The following is a 12,791-nucleotide window of genomic DNA, read 5'->3' as shown; positions in this document are numbered from 1 at the left end:
ATTTAACCTTGATACTTGAAAACTTAAATCATAGTATTTCCCATCTCCACATATGGAAAGTACTTAAAAATGTCTAGGTTTTGTACTATAAAAACAAAGACAGGATAAGTTTCACTTAATTTTTCCAAACTCATATATCTCAAACATAATCTAATCTAATTACAAGCTTAGATTTCCAAGTACTGGCTTAAATTGTAGCCTCTCTTATTTCTTTTCATAAATGAGTGGTTCCCAGCATGCACTAGTGAATGAAAATGGTTGTCCTTATCCCTTAATAGATATCACATGACACATGTTGTCAATGATGTCTCATTTTTTATCTTGAGTCAATCAAAATATTATATTTTGTTTTCAAAAAGTTTCTTTTTATTTATATTACAATATTTAATTAACCAAATGAAATATCCTTAAAGACATGTGATGTCAGTCCCTTATCCCACATTACTTTTTTCTTTTCTGTTTATAGTTTCCACAGAATGATAGAATTATGATTAATTTGTAGACTCATTATACATGTTATTATAGAAAATTCATTTCCATCTTTTTCTGTAGGTGCAATCATATAAATGCAAGGTTATTGCTCTTGAACAGGCCAAGTGGTCACAATTATTGAATCATGATTGTTTTGAAGACGAAGCTGTTTTCTTCAATAATATTGGATATTTAACAAGCTGACAACACGTGATGATGAGGCTATTGGATATATAGCATTGCAATTGCATTGAATATCATATTGAAATTGGACATTTTATATATATATAGTATTATTATAGTCCCTCCCACAGAGGAAGAAAACAAATAATGACAATGCAAAACAAACAATGCCAATTTTCTATTCCTTGATTTCCCTCATTCCACAACCAACAAAACAGTGTCCTTTCCTAAAAAGCATTTTTCATGAAAGCACAGCAGAGATATCTCACTGAACTAGGTAGAAGGTAAAAAATAAAAACAAGAGATAAAAGTAAAAAAGAATGATTACACATTTTATGCAGCCTCAGATACAAGGATGAAATTATTTTCACTATCAGCATTCATCATCTCTTGTACATTCATTCTATATTGGGATACTTATTTGATAATGTTATTCTTCCACTCAAGATTTCACACTCCATAATATACTTGGTTATTGATGCATACAATTTTTCGTTTCATGCATTTATTGTATTATTAACCGAACAATAGCACATTTCTTTCAATAAACAATTAACTTTGAGAAATGATTAAGCTAATTAACCAAGGGTATCTGAATATAAAATACAAGAATTCGTTGCAAGCAAAAAATAATGATGTTTTCTTCTCTCACCAAAATTAATTGTCTCTAGTGTATGAATTCACATGTATATATATAAGTTGTACCATATCTTTTCTAATGCATTGTTGCACTAAAGCTAATAAAACAAAAACAATAATAATAATGAAAGTTTAAAGATTTTAATTGACATAATGTATTTTCAATAGTGCACAACAGCGCATGGAACAGCAGATATCTGTTTCATTTTTAATTCTTAAAAATTACCATGAACCTATATAACTGAATACTAGGCATTGTTTTTTTATTACGGCCTTTTGCGAATATATACAGCTACTTGAATACGTGATCAGTTAAACTAAGTGACACACACAGTCACCCTACAAGTGCGATACATTCGTGCTATGGTGTGGTGTTCCTTTTTATCTTTTTGTGATTCCTTATCCCGTCCTTGTATTTCAAAGATGAAGTGATTGAAAGGTTAATGACAACCTTACAGAACAGATATTTGTTGTCTTAGATCTCATATATTGTCTCACACCAATAATAATAAACCATAAACAACAATAATAAAATTTTGGAGAACGTATGAAATAAGATCTGTAAAAGAAGATCTCTATTCAAGTTTACCAAGTTGTATTGGAACACAAACTGAAATTTCTTTGTTACAATTTAGCAACAATCACTCACCCGGTCTTTATCAGCTAAACAAATTTCATTTTCCCTTAGAAAATCAACTATGGATATTGCCAAAAAGACCTACCTCAATGTTGTATGGAAATCAATGATTTCCTTGTATATATAAACATGATTGCATTTTGCTTCTTGGGTGGGACTTAAAGTTACCCTTTTAAGAATTTTGTTTTTATTTGGTCACGGATTACCCATTAGGCTAAAACAAGATATGTCAAAACAGATTGACATTTTTGTATTGTTAACAAAGATAGTGTAACTGTACAAGTTATTGGTGTCCCACATTATAAGGTCTAAAACACTAAACACACCTAACCTAAGACTACATGAGGCACCAGCAAATACAAACAATTAATGTTACCATGTACATGAGAAGATTTGACATGTCATCCATGAACTACACTGTTTAACCCAAAAAGGAAACTTTCCAGAGGCAATGCAAAATGGTTCACATGCAAAGAACCAGATCTGCAACATCATGGTCCCACCATGTGTAATGTCAAGTGATAATAACCAAACATTCCCTGATTCACACAAGACCAATAATGATGCGTTGCCATGTCTTAACTCAAACTCTGCTCTCAAAAGAAACTTGGAATTGGGCTAGATGTCTGGGTTTTGGGTTAGAAGAAGCACCAAGACATTGAAGCAACTTTAAGACATCAGAAGGATCATCAAGATAATATTTGGCTTTGCTAGGCTTCTGGCCAACAGTGCAGGCAAATATTTCAGGGGCTATTGGTAATGATGGACATGAGACAGTCCTTAATATGCTCTCAAACATGTCTTCATCAGAAATATCATCTCCAATGCACATTACAAAATCTGGTAGATTGCCGCCATTAACCATAGTCGAAAGAACTTTTTCAGCAACCAAACCCTTACTTATTCCCTGCAGAGAGTAAAACAAGACTTTTGATAAGTTCATTCCAACTTTTATGAGATTTCACATGACAGGGAGGAATTGAAATTTAAAAACCTTGTACCTGAGGATTAACTTCAACAATATGCTGGCCCTTCTTAGCAACCGCGGGTTCATTGGCAAGCACGCTTTCCAAGTGATTCAACAACTCTTTGGCTTGGCTCTTGCCAAAATCAGGGTCTGCATCTTGATGACGCCACACCAATGCACTTTCCTTAATTTCCATATTGGAACCATCAGTTGTTTCTGTGTACAATTGCATGATAGGTTCCACTATGTTTTTCCAATCAAGGTCAGCAGAGACCTGAGTTGTTTCCCATTCAGAATCTTCACTCCACCTGCACTCACAAAAAAGAAAAAAAATACTCAGGTTTTTTAGGGGTGGAGAGTGGATACAAAATACGTGATGCACAGTCTTCCTAACACTAAAATACAAACCTTAAAAAGTATCCATGTTCAGCCACAAGCCCCATCCTTTTGCATGAAGAAAACCAATCACTAAGAGAATCTCTTCCCCTTCCACTAACAAGAAAAACAGTATTTTTGGTATCATTACACAGAGCATTTAGCACAGATATCACTTCAGGGCTGGGGATATTATTTATAGAAGATTGTGGTACGACAGTACCATCATAATCAAGAAATATGGCCCTTCTATTGGTTCTTTTGTATGCTGAAACAATGTGGTCCATGGACAACTTCCTAAAACCAGGAGAAAGTGAAACAACTCTAAACCCTAGGCCCAAACCAATTCCCCAGCACCTTTTGGTGTAATGATCTTTGCATGCTCTCTCCAAATCTTGCATAAAGCTGTGAGCCCAATACGCCACATCATGAGAGCTGACGTATCGGAAGTGTTTTTCATGCCTCAATTGCTTCTCTGAATCACTCATTGTGATAGCTGAATACAGTGCATCAGCCACAGCATCTACATCCCAGGGATTGACCCTGATTGCCCCACTTAGAGAAGGAGAACAACCAATGAACTCTGATACAACAAGCATGCCCGTACGAGGAGAATCACTTGTTCTTCCTAGTGCTTTATCCATTTGTGCAGTTCCTTGCCTACAAACAATATATTTGTATGGGACTAAGTTCATACCATCCCTTACAGCATTGACAATGCAACATTCTGCTACAGCATAATAGGCACTCTTCTCAAAACGAGGAACAGGACGGTCAATGAGAATAACTGGCCTGTAATGGTTTGTACCATAAATATCGTTGATCCTCTGGGCAATTAAATATGTTTCCCTCTTTGCTTCCTGAACATCCTTCCCTGAACCCCTTGCAGGGTTCACAATTTGAATTAGGACAACTTTGCCCTGCAAATTTGGATTCTGCTGCAGCAAATGCTCCACAGCTAGAAGCTTTAGACTGATGCCTTTAAAAATATCCATGTCATCAACACCAAGAATCACCTTCCTACCCTTAAACTCTTCCTGAATCTCTTTAACTTTAGCAGATGTAGAAGGAAGATTTAACACAGATTCAAGCCTACCCATGTGAATGCCTACAGGCAAAATTTTGATAAATACAGTACGGCCGAAATAATCAAGTCCTATATGTCCTCGTTTAGATTCATAGTCCAGACCTAGCATTCTGCTGCAACAAGAGAGGAAGTGGCGAGCATAATCAAATGTATGAAACCCTATTAAATCAGAATTCAATAAACCCTTCAGAATTTCATCCCTTACTGGCAAAGTTCGGTAAATTTCAGATGAAGGGAAAGGACTGTGAAGAAAGAATCCAAGTTTAACTCGATTAAACCGCTTCCTCAAGAATGTAGGCAATACCATCAAGTGATAGTCATGAACCCAAACAAAATCATCATCGGGATTGATTATTTCCATAACCATGTCTGCAAATATTTTGTTTGCAGAAACATAAGCCTGCCATAGCGAGCGGTCAAACCGGTCACCATGATCAGGGCACATAGGTAGCATGTAATGGAAGAGAGGCCAGAGCTGCTGCTTACAAAATCCAAGATAGAATTTTTTCTGGAGGTCATGGGGCAGAAAGGTAGGCACACAATTGAAGTCCTCCAGTAATTTCTTAGCAACTTCGTCCTGCTCACCGGCGTCTATTTCAACTTTGAGGGACCCCACATAGATCACCTCACTGTCAAAAGAAAACCCATCTTTTAATTGCAATAAAATCGAATCCTCGTCCAAACTGAAGCACCATTTACCAGTGTCTATATCTCTTTTAGCCTTCAACGGCAACATGTTCGCTACTATGATTTTCCGTTCTCGACACCCAGAACCAGAAGAGCTAACATCTGAGCCCACATCATTTCTACCATAAACATCTAGGTCAGAAATAATTCCAGGAGCTGTCATAACCCTTGGAAGTGTTCTTGGGGTGTGAGGAATATCCGGCAAATCTCCAAGTAAATCTAGGAGATTAGCAAACGATCTTGATGCCATGACTGATGGGGAGACCTTCTCTTCAATGTCTTACTTCTTTCTATCAATTCAAATTAAAAAATTAGAAAATTAATAAATAGTGGTTCAGTGCTGAGACTTTCACTAGCTGGGTCTAGGAACAAATAAATAAAGAGAAGAAAAAATATAACCTAACCAGAATGCTACAAATAATATATCATTGATCTCCAACTAAAACAAGACCATGACACATTATACAAGCTATAAACAGATAATTGAGCAGATATTATGTACCACTTACTATCACCTGTGATTTATTCCAGACACATGCTAGCTTGGATCTTATAGTTATAAAGGCACTTTGACAAATTAATTTAGCAATTGCAATCAGTGAAATAAAACAATAAGCAAACCATTCACTAACGCAACACTATTAATCTGAAACTTGAAACTTAGATTTCCTGGCTTCAAGTATTCCTACATAACAGATCAAAACATATTCACCACAAACTATGAAAAGCAAGTTAGTTCAGATTGTGGGCTTCTGAACATTAAGCACCAAAAGGAAATGAATTGACAATAAATGAAAAACAAATTATGTCGTGATTAACAATAATTCAGCTAGAAATTCCATCGCTATGACAAATGGATTATATGAAGAAACTGTCTGCCTAGTATTAAAAGGGTCATTATCTTTTACAAAAGAAGACGAAAAAAGGTCATTATCATTGCTGTAAATAAGACATGATTGTTGTATAAGCAATTAGCTACATCTTGCTATATTAGTTTCCTGTAGGCTTCCCAAATAAAAATAAAAGCAAAAGAACAAATAACTAACTGTATTAGTAAAACCCAAAAAAGAAAATGAACCACTGGCAGCGTTTATTACATGTAATGATATAAATTTTCCACTATATGGAGACAAATCCTTACTTTGAATATCTAAGGGTATGTTGGCGAGTTGGTTTTCGGAGAATAAATGATGGACCAGAAATGTTTGGGAGCCATGAGAAACAGGCTTGTGATATGACTTTCAATCATTCCCCTTTGGGAACATATTTTCAAAAATAGTTATACATATCTAACTTTTTTATATATAAAAATAACACATATTCAAAGATATTTATTACATAAATATTTTTATATACTCGTTTTATGTGTTCTTCATCCCTCCCTAAATCAACTGGATATCAAGTAAACCTAGAACCTCCCATATTGACAGAAAAAACAAATTTCAGCAATATAATCAAGGAATTTGGTAAAGGCAAGTAAAGATTAAAGAACCTTAGAAAATACATTAGTAAAGTGTTTTTTAACAATAAATTCAGATCCAGTTAATGACATATTATTTATGCTTTCTAATTGTACATCAAAAATCACAAATCAAAAGAGTGATGTTATATTATCTTTATCTATAAGCATGCCTTAATAGTTAATACATAAACATGTTATGGTGACACTGTTGCATACGCACTCATCTTAGTTAGTGGCATATACTCCACTACAAGTTGAATCATACAATACAACTAAGAATTGTTTAAGAGTTGCGTGAAATATAAAAGAACCTTAAGTTGAATCTTAGTGTTGCAGGGGTCAAACAAAAACAATAAATAATATCTTAAACCCTAAAATTCTAACCAATAAAAATCTCATCAACGCAAAAAAATAAAAATAATCTCACTCCAACTTGATCCCCTTCTGAAGAAGATTAACAAAACCCAAAAACTAAAATTCACTAATATTATTAAAAATACCAGCGGCTATATTAATATCAACTTTAGGAAATTATCATATCATATCATATTATTCCTTGAAATTATCATAAAATTCCTTAAGTCGATTTGTATATTCAGAGACAAAAACAATAAATAAGTTGAAAAAGATACTTACTCAAAAAATATCTATATATTTTAGATGAAACTGGTTTAAACAGATCAAGATGAACAAACATTTTTAATAAAAAAACAAAATAGAGAGAGAGAAGAGAAATGAAAATAGAAAGTGGAGAAAAGATTAAAAAACTTGGAGAGTGATTCCTCCCTCACAAATAAATAGGAACTTAAAAAACACGTGAAGGATCGGGGAAGAAGAATAAGTAATTAACGGCGCTATAGACAATAAATAAATAAAGAAATAAAGAAGAGATGAGAGACTAACTGTGGTGGCGAAGAAAATCCGGTGAGATAGAAAGAGAGAATAGTGAAGGAAGAAGTGATCTGAGAGAAATGAAAAGGAAAATGGATTGACTTAAAAGGAGACATGGTTTTGAAGAGTACTTTATTTTATATATATCTATCAACACAAGTGGATAGACTTCTTTTTTCCTTTTCTACTTTTTTTTTTCTTTCTAAGATAAACTCGATGTCAATTACAATGCTTAACTGGCATTACAGTTTGCGGAAACTCTCTCTCCTTCCAACATTATTTTTTATATTATAAAAGTATCTTATCACCTTTTTACTAACAAATTAATTCTTTTGGAATTTGCTGGCTTTTGGAAAACTTCTTGCTTTTATAGAGGAAAATGAGTTTTATAATTCATTTTTAATTATTACTGATTTTTCTAAGAAGTTAATATAAATAAGTAATATATGATATAGTAATTATATATAAATCTTTATATATATGAGATTTGTTTGCTCCAAACTTACTTCTCATCATATCCATCAATTCTAGGGATATTTAATGGTTTAGATCTATTCATTAATTTAAATCGTTGAATTTCTCTAAAATTGATAGTTAGGATGAAGACTAAGTTTTAAAAAACTATCTCCTGAAGTAAATGGATCTCCACTCATCTTTATATATCTTATAGTTTTTTTATAATACTTTCAAATTTATATAACCTTATATCATAAATATATAAATATTTGTATTCATTATTATCCCTTTAATAATTCTTGATTAAATTAGTTAATGTATAAATATAATATTAAATCACTAATAATAAAAAATTATGATTCATGCATTCTACTTCACGTTAAGTCGATTGATTTATATTTTGATATGATTTTATCAAATCATCCATGTCAACTAAGCATGTAAAAGATTTTATATTTATCACCATGTTATTTTAAGAGTAAACAATAACATATTGATAAGATAAAAAATTCTAACATAAATATTATTTTTTTATTAATAACTAGTAAGTTACTCGTGCATTCGCACAGGGCAATTCACTCTTACGCATGGTTAAGATCAATTATGTTTAAAATAAATTTAAAAAATATATGTATCAATTAAAGTATATAAGAAGATAAACATTAATAGATTTGTATCATAATCAATTATACATAATATATATTAATTGCAAACGTTTTAAGATCTTTTTTAATAATTAGTATTAAAATCATTATTTTGAAATCAATTCATTGTCAGATGTTTTTTAAGGGAGTTAGAATATCAACATATTTCTTTATTAATTGTAATAGCATAACTCATTATATGACTAATTGAAAAAAGGAAGACAGTTTTGACTATATATTTGTAGCATCATTATTAATTTTTCGTAAATTTATTATTTACAGCAATGCAAATTTATATCCATAATGAGCATTGCTTAAAATTAGCAAATCATAAATAATTTAATCAAAATATAAATCAAATCAATTAATTATCATAATCAATTATACATAATATGAAATTTAATATGTTAATATTAATTGCAAACATTTTAAGATATTTTTTAATAATTAATATTAAAATCATTATTTTAAAATAAATTCATTGTCAGTTATTTTTAAGGGAGTTAGAATATCAACATATTTTTTCATTAATTGTAATATCATAACTCATTATATGACTAATTGAAAAGAGGAATACAGTTTCGACCATATATTTGTAGCCTCATTATTAAGGTTTCGCAAATTTATTATTTACAGTTATGCAAATTTATATCCATAATGAGCATTGCTTAAAATTAGCGAATCATAAATAATTTAATCAAAATATAAATCAAATCAATAAATTATCATAATCATACATAATATGAAACTTAATATGTTAATATTAATTGCAAACGTTTTAAGATCTTTTTTAATAATTAGTATTAAAATCATTATTTTGAAATCAATTCATTGTCAGATGTTTTTTAAGGGAGTTAGAATATCAACATATTTCCTTATTAATTGTAATATCATAACTCATTTCCACATTCATTGAATACACACAACAAATAAACACAATGGAACACAAAAAGTAACAAAACAGAAACAAAAATATAATAATAATAATAATAATAATAATAATAATAATAATAATAATAATAATAATAATAATAATAATAATAATAATAATAATAATAATAATAATAATAATAATAATAATAATAACAATAATAATAATCTTATGAGGATATGAAACCTAGAGACACAACAAAAACAAAAGTAATAAAAGGTTAAAAAACACAAGAGGATATGAAGCTTATAACTAAATAATAATAGTAAAGCCACAAAAGTAAACATTACCTTCCAAATTGACATAGCAATAAAAGTGGAAAAAATGGTACTTATTAAACTCATTGAATAGCATACTCACACTGGCATAATATCAAAGATAATAAGTAATAGTAAACATAATATCAAATATAATAAGTAATAGTAAAGCAAGAGTAAAAGAACAAAATAGATAGAGTAAAATAGTTACAAAAACCAACGAAGGGAAAGGAGAAAAATTATTTTCGAAACTCTGTAAGAACAATGCAACTAAAACAAAGTTAGAGGTAAAAATGACATCAAATAAAGTGTTATGGTAAAGTGGAAGTATAATAGTTACACAAACCAACAAAAGGAAAGAGTTATACCTTCCAAACTCAAAATGATGAAAAAATGAAGGTGAAAAATATTGTATCCAATATACTTACCCCAATATATTTTTACCCAATAAAAGGACTTCTCCAAGTATTGGTAAATGTAGTAGGTACATCACAAAGCAAGGCTTCATACATAAAGAAATACAATGAGGACACAATCTTTTGAGAGTGAAAAAATATGGTGTAATAATGATGAAAAAATAAGAGATGAAAATAAAATCCATGAGATGAACATCAAACAAATGCTACCACGTTTAAGGGAAGCGAACAAAACGACAATTGAGAAGATGAAAGGCACATCATGAAAGTTTGACTGAACCAGATTTGAAATAAAAATGAAATAGAGTTTATTGAGGTGTTTGATGGATTGATAGGAATTGTTAGAGGTGGGCCATGAGTCTTAATAAATTATTAAATGCTAAATATTATATATGTGAGTAAATAACAAGAGGATAAGAAGGGTCAAATGTATGGGTTGACTTTGATCATGTGTGATAGAGTGTATGTTAGGAAGTGAAGCTTTTAGGAGGGAAATTTTTGGGTGAGCAATTGACATGTGACATAGATGACATTTTTTTATGCTAAACAATTAACATGTGACATAGAGGACTTTCTTTTGTTAAATAGTAAATAGATAGAATGCAGAACAACAACACTACAACTATTTACGAAACACCACCTAATATTTAATTCATTTATTTTTCCATGTTCCTTAAAGGTATTAAATTATTGTCTTAAATTTTTTTTTAAAAAGAAAAAGAAGTTAGTAAAATAAATGGTTTTTCTAACTTCAATCATGACTGTGGGTGTAAGCATTTAAAATATGTGAGGATCTACTTACTTCAACTCATTCTAGCCATCAATTCTATGAATATTTAATGATTTAGATCTATTTATTAATTCAAACTATCATATTTCTCTATAATTGATGACAATGATGAGCAGTAAGTTGAAGTAAGTGAATCCATACTCTTTAAAACATAATGTAATAATTATGTAAGGTCGGTATAAAATTTAGCATATTTATTACATCATTTATTATTTATTTATGTTTATTTTTAAGAGTTGATGATAATTAAAAAATGAATAGTTAATGATGAAATTATAATGTATAAAATTCATCTATAAAATAAAATAAAATATAAAATATATTCTTCTATTCATTGTTTTCTTAGATCCGATTATCTGTTCCTAATATTCTGCATTACAAAACCGTTTCACTAATATTAAAAAATTATACTTTTAAAAATTAATCTAAAGCCTTTTAAATTTATGTAAATCAAATTATTATTTAATTCTTCCATTTGTAATAGTAATTATAAGAGAGCCTGACTTTGGTTAGGGGTAACATAGTAGGTACAAAAATCACCTACCATAATTTTCCTATCTCCATGTCCCAAATCAATTAAATTTTATAAAATAATATTAAAATATTAATTTTTATTTTTATCATTTTTATTTTTAAATAAATAGAGTTTTCTCATTAGTTTAGATATCAAGTGAGACATGAATGGGTACATCAGATCTCCATCCCATGATAGTATGATCGTCCAGGATGCAGGGTGTCCCGGGCTCATCCTAAAAAAGCTATTTGAGTTCTTATTTTTTACTATGTTTATTTTTACAAATCTTATAATGGTTTTATTATTATATATTGTTGGTTGATTATATTATTGTGTAATTATGGACATTAAAAACATTTTATGGAGGTCCTCCTCTTATGAGAAATCTTGCTATTTTTTTAAATTTACAAATTTATTATCTCTTGTATAAGACATCACTGAATCCTCAAGATCGATAGTTCAATTTCTGATAGCGACAGTTGTTGAGAGGGGCAGCCACAAACATCAGAAGAAATTAGTTTTTTACTTAAAAAGACGACAAGATACCATTGTTAGTACCAATAAAAGATAATCATCAATAACTTTTAAATTAACAAGTTATTCTTTGTTTGTTTATATACATTCTTACAAACTATATTCTCGCACGAATGCACGTGTCTCCTACTAGTTACGAGATAAAATATATATATTAACAATATATAAGTTTTATAAACTATCATTATATCATACATCATTTATATTTGATTAGTATATTATTGTAGTAGGTTAAATTAGATGGCTTACAAGTGAGAAGTCTATATGGAAAAAGGGTAGTCGTGTAAGTGTAGAATTCATAATTCATATAAAGGAAGAGAGTAGTAACAAAAACTAATGGATAGGAGCTTCTCTAGGAATAAAATTCCCCCTCACCGTTCCTTTTAAAAAGTTAAGAAGAAAGTCAAACAAATTAAAACTACAAATAGTGAAGATTCTTCTTACAGTAGTAAGTACAATTCTTACTCCAACTATATCACAGAAATTGTCATTAAATTATTGGCCTTAGAGAAGGGAAGAGAATTTGGGAAACCAAATGGAATTTTAAGTACTTTATCTAATAAATTTATATCAAAATTTAAAATCCTCATACTTTAATTTTTTTTAACTGCTTGTTACACTCGAATTAAATGTAACTGCATGTTAAAGATGTACTCGATAAAGATTACAACACATGACACAAATCAAATTTTCACCTTTAAGAATGACAAAAACTTGAAAGCTCTTTGAAAGAAAAAGAAGGCAAGAAAACCAAATGGTGAGAGGTTGACTCAGCTCCTAAAGAGCACGCCACTGACCCCCAAAATATGCGAAAAGTTACTATATATTATTAATAAGTACACGTAGTTAA

General features: G+C 30.2%; 1 protein-coding gene across 1 annotated transcript; it reads right to left on the bottom strand.

Annotated features, from left to right (window-relative positions):
* On the bottom strand, positions 2,146-7,505 carry LOC109331309 (probable alpha,alpha-trehalose-phosphate synthase [UDP-forming] 9). Its single transcript, XM_019565717.1, has 4 exons — positions 7,412-7,505; positions 3,306-5,336; positions 2,932-3,205; positions 2,146-2,837 (listed from the first exon to the last, which is right to left on the bottom strand). Exons 2-4 carry the CDS (start codon positions 5,294-5,296, stop codon positions 2,514-2,516), a joined length of 2,589 nt encoding a protein of 862 aa, XP_019421262.1. The 5' UTR covers positions 5,297-5,336; positions 7,412-7,505; the 3' UTR covers positions 2,146-2,513.

Source organism: Lupinus angustifolius, chromosome LG17, assembly GCF_001865875.1.
Source record: "Lupinus angustifolius cultivar Tanjil chromosome LG17, LupAngTanjil_v1.0, whole genome shotgun sequence".
NCBI lineage: Eukaryota > Viridiplantae > Streptophyta > Magnoliopsida > Fabales > Fabaceae > Lupinus > Lupinus angustifolius.
This window is presented reverse-complemented; position numbering and strand designations above follow the sequence as displayed.